The following is a 12,037-nucleotide window of genomic DNA, read 5'->3' as shown; positions in this document are numbered from 1 at the left end:
CTTCAATGATTGAGAGACCTTTTGGGTGATGACTAAAAGCAAAACCGTGAGGGCTAAGTCCCAAAGCGGACAATGACTAGGGTTTTGCAACACGTTTAAATCATTTGGACGGAAATCTCAAATTGCAATGATTTAAATTATTGAGGATTAAATTGAAACTTAAAATTAAAGTGAAACTAAATTGAAACAAAAAAATATTATCAGAGATCAAAAAAGATATTTAACCTAAAATAAATGTGTTAGAGCGTTGGTGGAACTACTCTCACATTCTCACCGAATAATGCTATTTGGTACGAATTATTCATTACGAAAGCATTTATGAAGGTTGTTGTTTATTTTTTCATTGGTTGAAAATTAAATAAAAAATGATAATAATATGAGGAGTTTGAGCTTGACATAAAATATGCAAGATTCATGAATTTCTAATTTTCGTATGTTTTCGTCTGGTACTATTTAACATTTCTCTCCCTGATTTGCAAATTAATATTTTTTAAAATGAATTTTAATTTGTCAAAAAAATACAAATACATTTGATATTTAAAGTTTAAAATTTTATGCAAACTAGCATAATGAAAAACAGATATTTTAAAATTTGTATATGAGTTAATTACCTATAATGTAAAATATAAATTTAGGCGTGTAATTTAGTGGTGGTGATCCGATGAATGTGTTTGTGACTTTGTGCAGGCGTCGGAAGAGATGAGAAGTGAAGGGTGAATTGGTGTGTGAGTTTCGCGGAAGCTGCAAGCGTTGATGATTGAGTTGAAGCTAGGTCCATGTCTATGCGCGTGTTCACCAAGAATAACAACATTTAGCATTTGGTAGTTGCTGCATCTGAATCGAAGCATGGCTCTTCCACTCGTGAAGCTCGGAACTCTCGCCCTCAAAACCCTCAGCAAACCCGTCGCCAGTAGGCTCAAGCAGCAGGCCGCTCTTCACCCCAGGTTCCGCCACATCATCGTTAGCATGGCGCAGGTAGCTGCCTTCATTCCCTTCTTTCTTCAATTTCAACTCTCGCTCGCACGCTTTTTTCATTCATACTCATGATTTTGCAATCAGGCCAACCATCAAATCACCACCAAGATGCAGAGGCGCATCTACGGCCACGCCACGGATGTTGAGATTCGCCCATTGAACGAGGAAAAGGCTGTTCAGGCTGCTGTTGACCTTATTGGGGAACTCTTTGTCTTCTCGGTGCGTTTTACTTGTGCAAACAAAGACTCAACACACTATTATAACTTTATAACCATTCTGTAAGAGCAACTTAACTTTGTTTGTTGGTCCAATCTGCTCTGTGCTGCATTCTGGTGTAGAATTTTGCTCACAACCATATGAGACTTATTCTACGAGATAGGACTAGGTTGCCCAATTCCTAATATCAGGCATGAAATTGGAAGCTCTTTCAATCTTGCTTTACTTAAAATTACATTCAATGTATAACATTACCATAGGTACTGTTTTACGATCAGAATTGGGGTTTTATCCTGGTAATATGCATTGACACTTAATGGAGTCCTTTATTACATATATTACTAAGGTGAAACTTTGATTTTGATTGGAAAATAACGCTAGCAACACTTATGATTCTACAAGTTTTATCCTTCTTGTTTTCCGTGTGTGTGCTTTTGAGGTATAATCCTTGTTTGTAATTATTGAAAATCGAGACTTAAGTATGAGCTTTTACTTACAATTGGCTGAGTAGGTAAAATGGTTGTTAAATTCCTGAGTTTACGAGGCTAGGACAGAAAAATGATTTAACTCATACACAAACACTCCTTTTATCAAACTCATTCAAGTCTAAGCAAACTTTGACAAATTTGGTTACTCTCGACCCTACTGTCATGTTTATGACCTGAATTTACCCATGGTTTTGCTCTCAAAGCACAATTTTGTTAGTTACTTGAGTTGAGTTACCAATTTTATGAAATTTGTATTGGGCTTATGACGCTAATCTTATGTATTTGTTATTGTTTTGTTTTGTAAAAAATACAGAATAATATAAGTATAGTATAGTATAGTTGTTTGACCATTGTTGAGTTATATTTAACTTTTATTTCTTTCAATTGATTTGTTATAGATTTGGAACATCAAATATTAGTTATGAATATGCAGTTTAATTTTTTTTGGTCACAAGATATGTTCTTTACCTAGTATTTTAAAGCATGTTGACTCGTTATCATTCAAGTTTACAAGTTGAGATTAATAGGCTCCTGGAGTTTAGCTTAACTTTAGAGTATGATAGTAGGTACTATGTACTAGGTTTAGGGTGATTTCAAGTGGAGAAAACCAAATCATCCTATGTAGAAAAGTTATCAGAACAATTGACACTTTAAGTTAAGTGGTAGTTTATTGTCAGTTGCTGGTCAGAAGTTGTGTGTGTTTAATAATATGATAAATGGTTAAAATAAATATGTCTATAAGTAGACAAACAAATGGTACAAAATGGCTGAAATTGCAGTTATCTTGCCTTATATCATATATGCAGAACGTTCAATTAAATATTTTAACAAAATTGAAATAACAAAAGGCTTATGATCTAATGGACAGATAAAATGCTTGTGAGTTGTGATCTTTAAAGTTAAAGATTTTTTTTTCTTTTATCTCAGTTTAAATAATACTATTTTACAAGAGCAGTATTTCCATCGAAGGAGAGATGGAAATTTAAAGGTATGAAACCTTGGGGTCTTGGTACACGTTAGTTAAGTGTCTTATTATAATAAGAAAGATCAGCATGACCCCCATCACAATGAAACTGAAAAAGAGATCCTGTTGGGAATTTATTAACTCTCAGACCCAGCACGTGAGAATGTAAATCATTTTTACATGTTTGACCAAAATAATTTGTATACATACTCACAGGCCTTGTCCTTAATTGTTTGTTTCTGTGCCTTTGTGCTTGCTATACTCATAGGTTGCAGGAGTTCTCTTGATCTTTGAGGTACAAAGAAGTGCTAGATCTGAGGCAAGAAAGGAGGAAGTACGAAAGCAAGAGCTGGGGGTAATTTCAAAATAATAATCTTGTTTAAATAGCTTTTGACATTATGTGTTTCTTTTGGTTTCAAATATGTCAAGTGTTCTTTCTCTTTCAATTTTTTGTTTTTTTACTTCTTTCATCCTTGTTTTCAAATTTACTTTATTCTTTTTGTTTATATGTTATTTCCTCCTAACTTTAATTATCTTATTCTTATCAATTGTCATGCCTCCTATGTTCCTATGTTAAACATATTACATATATTACCTGTTCTCATTTTGTTATACGAAGGATGTTATACCAACACTGTATCATTCTGTGATATCGTTGTTGTTTGCTTAATCATGATCCCTCAATATATTCAAGATTTTTTTTTACAGAAACTTGACCAAATTCAATACACAAATAATTTTGTTTGTAGTATTATTACTATGATGGGAGATTATTCCCACCTTATGCTGAAGATTTAAGAAACATCTGGCGGCTCTTGTATTCTCATGATTTATTGTTCAACTTGTAAGCCATAATCATCAATCTTTCAGATAAACAACAAAATGCTGCTAGTTTAGACCTAACTGTTTACTTCACAGCTTTGCTTATATTGCCTAAGTAGAAACAGCTGAACTGTTTGCCCGTATCACATTGTGAATTAAAAATCAATTTCTAGAGCAGCTGAGTGGAGGCTGTGATGGATTATGATTCATAGAGAGGGCTTCATATTTGAAGATATCAATATACACGATTACAAACTTTTCAGCTTTTGATTGATTCAATACCTATATTTCTCAGATGGTACCATCAATTATTTACATTACTGTTTCAGTGTTTCCCAAAGGTTGTGTTAATGTTTTTTGGTGTATATATTTTATTTTAAAAACTCTATATGGGATGGTTAAGTTGACAGTAATACAGAGTCATAATAATTACTAAATTTGAGAATGAAAACATAAATCTTTAAATGTGGTTTGTATTTGACCTTTTGTGAAGAAGCTGCTATAGGACAATGTGAAGGCTTTTGTCAATGTGCTTAGTGTTGGACTGGATATTGTTACAAGTCTGCATTGGTTAAATTGAGGGAAGGTTTTAGGCCAGGCAGTTTATTTTAGCTATCTGAACTGTTTGTTTTTTTAGATTCTACTGTTAAAGGAAAAGTGGCTTATTTTAATAATCCATGGCAATTTGTCCTCCTTCTATTGGTATATAAAATAATAAAACGACACTAAAAAACTCTGTATTCACTGTCATTGGTTCCCAATTCAGGCTAACTGAGAAAAAATATCTAATAGTAAACTTTTCATAATTTAACATTCCCCAACCATTGTTTATTTTTCTTTAGGCTGTGAAGCAAAAAACTGAGAACTTGGCTGAAGAAGTAGAACTTCTTAAGCATAGAATTCAAGAACTGGAACAGATGGCCAGGGGACGAGGACTGACTGGCATTCTAAACTTCAAACATGGTAATACAGAAACTGGAAAGGCAGAGAAAACTGGTTGAGCTGATGAAGAATATAATAATTTATCACATTTTTTCATTCGTCTTTTGGGATGAATGTAATTCAGGCTTAACTTTTGATTCATCTGAGTGTTTCTTCAACATATTTTTTGACTGCAGTCTTCGGCCATCCATTTATTTCAAAATCTCTTTTGTATTAAAGAGAACTCAGATTGAAATCCTTAGTGTATTGCCCAGAATAAGTTGCAGAGACAGTATAATTCATAGCGGTTAGGAGGTGACGCTATCAATTGAATTGTAAATGCATCATTTCAAATGTTCCATTCGCCTTCTCAAGTCCACTTGTTAATTTTTTAAAAGAACATTTATTTTTCACGTATTCACTTTCTTTCTCTTTCAAGCATAAATGAATATGCAATTGGGTAGTGCTTGGATTTATCTGCATTGCATAATGGTAAGGACCTAACGTCCTTATTCATTTAATCATGGCAATAGAATCTGTTGCAGGCAATGTTGTGTTTCAGATGATGGTAACCATTTTAGCTGGCTAAAATAGTGAAGCAATTTATGTGATTATGAAGTTTGATGACAAGGTATCCACCGCATGTGATCCCGATTGCGCGAGCACAATCAACCACCCCACTATGCCCCCTTCTAGGTTTTGCTTAGGGAAAATAGAGGGTTATGGACATGACATGTGGATGGTCCGAATGATAAGCCATGGGATGCAGGTGGATATGATATCCATTAAGCAGCCTCCTGTAAAGCTCTTCCATTAAGAGAAGCATCAAAACAGGAATATGTTGGACGGTAGTGGAGGAGTACTTTATTCCTTCCTTACCCTGATATCTTTCACCTATTCACCCAATAGAACATTTTCATCTTAATTTTTTTGTAATATTTGGCAAGAAAAGGGGAATCACCTTTTTTATTTTTTTAGATTTCTTGTATGATTTATTTTATTTCTTTGATTTCTCTTCTCCCTTTTTGTGCCGTGATCTCATTGAGTCACAAACAGATAGTTGTCAAGATACATTTTTAAAAACCAATGGGAAAATTATGCAAAGAAAAGAAAAACACACCAATCACCTTGTTCTTTCGTTTTTATTTATTTTCTTGGATTGGTTCTATTCTTCCTTCCATTTCTCTTCTCCGTTTTTGAGCATTTAAATTGGGCCACCAACAAATAGTTGCCAATTTTATTTTATTTTTTTCGTAAAATCTAATGGATACATTCAGCAAAGAAGAAAAAAGAAGAAGAAGGAAAACACGTGTTTTATTTCATTAATTACACCAAAATCAACTTTGGATTATGAATCTAATTATTTTTCGTATATAAAAAAATTATAATGTTATTTTTGTATATATAAAATGAAGTTTGATTTTATTTTGTTACATATGTTTTTCTCGAGTCGTGACCTAGAAAATAAAGCATTTTTGAAATATGGCACACTCGTTGAAGGACCACTCTTTCTGTGATGTATGCCATCAACATTTGAGAAGTGATAATATTGGGGTAATTAGGAGACAACGACATCCTATATCTCAAGGAAAAAAAATGATTTTGAGAAGTATTTCTTAAATTTTACAGTTCAAAAATTATTTTTATATAAATTTTATACCTCTTTCGTGTTGTTTTATTTTGTTTTTTCTTTTGTTGACAATTGATACCGTGTTTTACTTATTTTTGAAATATATGTAGTATAATTCCTATCGATGATAATTATGAGCATACGACACATAATTTTTAACCAGCCTAAATTAATTGCTCCAATCGAAGGATATAAAATATACACCACAAAAACATTATGTAAATAAAATTACTATAAGTCTAACAAAATAGATGTTATTATGATTCTCTTCATGATAATATTGTACTCCTTGAGATCTTTTTAAAAAAAAAAAACAAGTTATAGTGTAAAATATTACAATTTATTTCTTATAAAAGGAGAAAAGATAGTAAAAAGGAAATCTTTTATATTTTTTAAGCCATTAAATAGGAATTTCATAAAGAATTTCCTCTGTAAATATTAAAATACAAAGAAGATAATGAAGGGGGTTACAACCGTTATTTCTGGTAAGACATTGGGTATATTAATATTTATTTATCCAGCAACATATATTCTTCAATCTCCACTTAACTGTAACTGTATTGTCCCTATGCTTTTTTCTTCTTCTGTTTTTTGGTTGTCCCCTTTCACACACACTGATCTCGTCAGTGGAGAAAGGGAAGGAGAGGAAAAGAGAACAGATTAAAAAGAGGAAAAAAAGAAAAAAGGAAGCATATTCTCTCTCTTCTCCCTTTCCATCTCCTTATAAATCTTTCTCTGAACGGAGAGAGAGAGAGAGTATTGAACCTTCTATCTTTAATAGAGAATTTGGAGCCTCAGGTGAGCATGTAAAACTTTTCGTTTTCTAAGTCAGGTTTCTTGGTTGAAAACCTTGATCATGACTTGGGTTAGTTTTGCTTTCCAGTGTCCTAGTTGTGTTCCTTCGAGTTAATATTGTCTTTTGCTTCAGAGTTGGAGATTGTTTTAATGATGTTTTGTCCAATGTTTTTGATTGGTTTGTTAATTTTTTTTTTCTTGTTTCATTTTCTTAAATTTGTTTCTAAATAATCTAATTGTTTTGATCTTCATTTATGTTTTCTGTTTTCATCAGAAATTGAGCTCGTGCTCCTTCTCTTTTTTTTTTTTTTTTTTTTTTTTTAGTTCATTAATTGAAAATGGGATGAATCTTTTACTATGATTTGACTTAATTTTGTGATGGGGATGTTGGAATCTTGGTTTTAGAATCTCTGGACTTTTGAGGTGGGGTGGCTGAGCTGGAATATGCTCCTGATCAATGACAATGATCATGATAAACTTATCTCAAAGTTGTTTGCATCATTTACGTTTTCTCTCTTTCACCAAGGTTTTATTTGCAATAGACTGAAACTCATTTTTATTGGTGAATATAGGGTCTTGTAGGCAGGACTTGAAGTTTGGTGATGAAGAAAATTTCCAAGAGCAGCTGCAAGTCAGCATCACACAGGCTTTTTAAGGACAAGGCAAGGAACCATGTTGATGATCTTCAGGTGATGTTCTTGGATCTGCAGTTTGCCAGGAAGGAGAGCCGTACGGTTGATGCTGCACTTCTTGAGGAGCAAGTCCATCAAATGCTTCGTGAGTGGAAGGCTGAGCTCAATGAACCATCTCCTGCTTCTTCTTTGCAACAAGTAAGCTCATAGAGCCTATTTAGATATAAGCTTATAAGAGCTTTTGATAATTTCTCTACCGAAAATAAAGAACTTTTTTCAATAGAAAATTTTTCAAAAGTACTTATAACTTACATAAAAAAAGGCTTGTAGTAGTCTCCTCAATTGTAACTTGCAGACTTAATTGTCATGGTGATCGTAATTTGTACTTTTCCAATTGTGAATTTGTGGTGGCCACATGTGAACTTTGAATGACTATTTTTGGTAAGGAATGATTTGAGTTGTTGTATTTATGGCTGACTATAGGGTGGCAGTCTTGGATCCTTCTCGACCGATGTTTATAGGCTATTGCAGCTCTGTGAGGAGGAAGATGATGCCACTAGTCCATTAGTTGCACCTAAGCCTGAACCTAATGATCTGACTATGCAGGTTGGGGCTAAGGTCATAGTCCAAGAGGTGTGTGCCCTTTTTACTTTTGGAGAATTATTCATCCATTTTGATCAGAGTTCAATTCTTTATTCCTTTCTGTGGCTCTAAAATTATTGATTTTGAGGCTTCTCTCTTTCTGTTGGTGCCCTATTTCAATTCAGAATGGTTGATAGTATCTTCTAATGCAAACTGAAAAATTATAACCTGATATATTATCTTTCACTTGTGATAAGCTTTTTCTTTAATGTATTTTTTGAATCTTCCATTTTCTTATGACAGAATAGTGTGGCTTTGATGGTTTAGTCATATTTTAGAAAACTTATAATTAATACTAAAATTCTCCCCTAGAACTCAAAGCCAAATTTTCGTTCTTATGCAGTATAGTTTGATCATTATTTTAATGCTGGTCAGTATTTATACATATATCACCGTAATTGTAATGATTTTCTTGGTCTAACTATAAATCAGGGCCAACATCAACAGGATTTCCTGTTGCTTAGCGAATGCAAACCCTCCACTGTAGGAATTCCCAACTTGGATGGGCCTGCTCTAGAGTATCATCAATTTGACTTCAATAAGAACTTGGACCACAGCTTTTATGCTGGTACAAGATTTTGTGAGGAAGATGGTGTTCCTCACATATCTAGCTATCTGCCAAGTGCCTGCCCTCCTCCTTCTGCTTTCTTAGGTCCGAAATGTGCACTTTGGGACTGTCCGAGGCCTGTACAAGGCTTGAACTGGTGTCAAGACTATTGCAGTAGCTTTCATGCTTCTCTAGCTTTAAACGAAGGACCACCAGGCATGACTCCAGTTCTAAGACCTGGGGGGATTGGACTTAAGGATAATCTACTTTTTGCTGCTCTTAGTGCAAAGGCACAAGGAAAAGTTGTTGGCATCCCAGAATGTGAGGGAGCAGCAACTACAAAATCTCCATGGAATGCACCTGGTAATTTAAATTTGATGCCGCATTATCATATAGAATTTAATTAGTAAGATTGTTGACTTTTGTAATAGTTACAGTAAGAGTACCTAATTTATATGTAAAAAATTTTATACTATCATCTGATCATAAATTGTCATGTAAGACAAGTTTATTAACTCTACCATAAGTATCTTAAAAGTTAAATCAACAGTGATTTCTGACAGTGCATAAAAATTAAACTCTTAATTATTAAAAGTTATAGTGAGAGTGATTTTTAATTAGTTAACATTATAAAAGTTGAGAATTCTTTTTTGATTGCAGAGCTCTTTGATATTTGTGTTCTTGAGGGTGAGACTATTAGGGAGTGGCTTTTCTTTGACAAGCCTAGAAGAGCATTTGAGAGTGGAAACAGGAAGCAGAGATCATTGCCAGATTATAGTGGGCGTGGATGGCATGAATCTAGAAAGCAAGTGATGAATGAGTTTGGAGGGCTGAAGAGATCCTATTACATGGACCCTCAACCACTGAACCATTTTGAGTGGCACCTTTATGAGTATGAAATAAGCAAGTGTGATGTTTGTGCCTTGTACAGGTTGGAACTAAAGCTTGTTGATGGGAAGAAGAGCTCAAAGGCAAAGCTAGTAACAGGTGAGTCAGTTGCTGATCTGCAGAAGCACATGGGAAGCCTCTCTGCCAAAGGTAGTAGAACAAAGCTTGGCATAGGAGGTGGTGTTTATTCAGCTTCTAACAGAGTTACTCTACTAAATGCACCATATCAATACGGCTTAACTGCACCATGTGACTATGTTGTTGACAACACAAGTGACTATTATGTCACGTGATTGATCTTGCATAACTTGGTCTTTTTTTTTCTTCTACTTTTTCTTCTTAGGAACAACAAGACAAGGTGATTTTTTTTCCTTGTCAAGACACTGTGAAGTGTGAATAGCTCATTCTCACAGGAGTGCTGCATGAGAGGCTGATGGATACCGAATTCTAACTTTGGAAGATTACCAACTCTAAATCATTTGCATTTCGGAAATTGACCCTTTACCGAGGCACAAAGTTGCATTAATTCAAAATGATGCCACTTATTTGGAGGGGTTAGATATGCACTCTGCACTCTGCAGGGCAGACTTTCAAGGGCACATAAATATTGGCTATGTAATAAATGTTTCTGTCTCTTCATGAGAATTTAATTTATCAATAACTCAGAAAAAGAAAAGGAATCTTGGAAAGTCAGCACTGATAATGATCTGTCTTGTGTTATTCTTTTTTGGTACAAGGTCACTTCACTTCTATCTCAACATTACAGTAAGCTTAAGCATCCAATTCGATTAATTTTCGAGCGATATAGATATGTTTGTGGTATTTGCAAATAACTTTTATTTGTTTTAGTTTTTGTAAAGAATTTAGTTCTTGATCTTTATGATGTTTGGTCTCACTTGTTTTAATTTTCCGTAGTGAATTTGCCGTTTGCAATAAGGCTTTTATATTTTTAGTCTATACTATAGTGATAAATAGGTGACGATAAATATTATAAAGATCAAAAAGAAAATAAAAAATGCAGAAAAACTAAAACTAAAAAATATCATATTTATACAGACTTAAAGTCTTGAATTTAGCATCCGACAGGGTGGTAAGTCGCACGTGTGAAAGTCTTGAACCGCTTTGGATCTTCCCTTCGCAAACAATCATAACTAGTATTTTATTTTTCCCATCAATAGAGTATTATATAGCCTTTCAAAAAGCTACCAGATCACTAGGAAAGCTACTACTTTCTTTAGAATATATGCCATAAGCTTGCTTTTATTTTTATATTTAGATAAACTACATTGTGGCTTTTAAAAAATTTAAAATAATTACTCCATTAAATGAGAACAAAATATAAATGATTCTAGTGAAGATTATTTCACTGGCAACATTGGTATAACATTATTATTTAACCCCATCATGTAATCATTTTAAATGTATCAATTGGAGGTTAATGAACAATTCATCCATCTACTCCATGGTTGGTTGTAAAAAAGTTACCTAAAGATTGAGGGTACACTTCAATCCTTATTTAAGATAATATTTGAAATTAATTGATAGTTGATCATAACAAAAGTGATTATAATAATCAAGGGTACACTCAAATAATTTGTAAAGAATGCAAATGCATGTTTAGAAAAAAGATGCGTTAATAAGAAGTATCGAGAGTTTGCTAGTTAAGAAATGAAGCCACTTAAAAGAGTAATTTTATAAACAAGTCAACAATCTGCATAGAAGAACAGATAAATAGTTAAGTAATGGTCCTTGCATATAGTGTTGCCTAGTAAAATGACAATCAATTTTAATGTGCCTAGTGTGTTTGTAAAAGATTGAATTATGAGTGATTTGGATAACACTATTATTATCATAGTGCATAGGAATTGGTGTAGAAAGAGAAACATCTATAGAGTTAAGTAATCATCTCAACCAAACAATCTCTGCCGTAGTGAAAGCCATGACACAATACTCAACTTCTATAGAGGAATGAGAAACAACAACTTGTTTCTTACTCTTCCAATAAATAAGAGAATCCCCTAAAAAGATGCAAAAACCTATGGTAGACTTATAATTAGTGGAATCACTTCCTCGTCAACATTTGAATAGGCACAAAGTCCAATGAAGAGGAGGAAGAAAAAAAGAAGACACTAAAATCAAGTGCCCCAAAGATAATGAAGAATGCAAAGAACAGTTGTTCAATGAACTATAATAAGAGAAGCAGTAAATTGACTAACAATATGCACAACATAGACAATGTCGAGTCTAGTAATTATGAGATATACTAAGTTAACAACAAGAGTACAATATAAAGTGGGGTTTAACAAAGGGAAACCATCAAAAGAAGCATATAGTGCATTATGTTCGATAGAAGTATCTTGTATGTGAGTGTTAGAAAGACATGTCTGATAAAAAATGTTAGCAATGTATTTAGATTGAGAAAGAAGATAACCTTTGAGAGAGTAAACAACTTCAATCCCTAAAAAGTAACAAAGGGTGGCCAAATTTTTTTTATCTCAAATTGTCGAGCTAATTGCA

At 33.4% G+C, this 12,037-nt stretch overlaps 2 protein-coding genes across 5 annotated transcripts; both read left to right on the top strand.

Moving 5' to 3' along the window:
• Positions 1 to 648: 648 nt before the first annotated feature.
• LOC109811542 (Optic atrophy 3 protein (OPA3)) lies at positions 649 to 4,803 on the top strand. Its single transcript, XM_020375313.3, has 4 exons — positions 649 to 975; positions 1,060 to 1,194; positions 2,912 to 2,998; positions 4,308 to 4,803. Exons 1-4 carry the CDS (start codon positions 847 to 849, stop codon positions 4,464 to 4,466), a joined length of 510 nt encoding a protein of 169 aa, XP_020230902.1. The 5' UTR covers positions 649 to 846; the 3' UTR covers positions 4,467 to 4,803.
• A 1,757-nt stretch (positions 4,804 to 6,560) lies between these two features.
• Positions 6,561 to 10,323, top strand: VOZ1 (vascular plant one zinc finger protein). 4 transcript variants are annotated; one of them, XM_020375349.3, is made up of 6 exons: positions 6,561 to 6,814; positions 7,384 to 7,641; positions 7,927 to 8,076; positions 8,518 to 8,995; positions 9,293 to 9,619; positions 9,864 to 10,323. In XM_020375349.3, the coding sequence occupies exons 2-6, from the start codon at positions 7,414 to 7,416 to the stop codon at positions 9,914 to 9,916; spliced, it is 1,236 nt and encodes a 411-aa protein (XP_020230938.1). In that variant the 5' UTR covers positions 6,561 to 6,814; positions 7,384 to 7,413; the 3' UTR covers positions 9,917 to 10,323. The 4 variants fall into 4 exon arrangements, with proteins under 4 accessions (XP_020230938.1, XP_020230937.1, XP_020230935.1 ...); XM_020375348.3 differs by having other exon boundaries at positions 9,293 to 9,670; XM_020375346.3 differs by having other exon boundaries at positions 9,293 to 10,323.
• The last annotated feature ends 1,714 nt before the right edge of the window (positions 10,324 to 12,037 follow it).

The sequence above is a fragment of the Cajanus cajan genome, chromosome 1, assembly GCF_000230855.2.
Source record: "Cajanus cajan strain Asha chromosome 1, NIPB_CcT2T_4, whole genome shotgun sequence".
In the NCBI taxonomy this organism is placed as follows: domain Eukaryota; kingdom Viridiplantae; phylum Streptophyta; class Magnoliopsida; order Fabales; family Fabaceae; genus Cajanus; species Cajanus cajan.
This window is presented reverse-complemented; position numbering and strand designations above follow the sequence as displayed.

What these genes read in the sequence shown, in the direction of transcription:
- LOC109811542 (XM_020375313.3), top strand. Translation starts at nt 847, where the DNA reads ATGGCTCTTCCACTCGTGAAGCTCGGAACTCTCGCCCTCAAAACCCTC. An exon ending in GGGAACTCTTTGTCTTCTCG is followed by an intron (nt 1,195 to 2,911) that starts GTGCGTTTTACT and finishes CTATACTCATAG; the next exon opens with GTTGCAGGAGTTCTCTTGAT. An exon ending in TACGAAAGCAAGAGCTGGGG is followed by an intron (nt 2,999 to 4,307) that starts GTAATTTCAAAA and finishes ATTTTTCTTTAG; the next exon opens with GCTGTGAAGCAAAAAACTGA.
- VOZ1 (XM_020375346.3), top strand. Translation starts at nt 7,414, where the DNA reads ATGAAGAAAATTTCCAAGAGCAGCTGCAAGTCAGCATCACACAGGCTT. An exon ending in CTAAGGTCATAGTCCAAGAG is followed by an intron (nt 8,077 to 8,517) that starts GTGTGTGCCCTT and finishes ACTATAAATCAG; the next exon opens with GGCCAACATCAACAGGATTT. An exon ending in ATCTCCATGGAATGCACCTG is followed by an intron (nt 8,996 to 9,292) that starts GTAATTTAAATT and finishes TTTTGATTGCAG; the next exon opens with AGCTCTTTGATATTTGTGTT.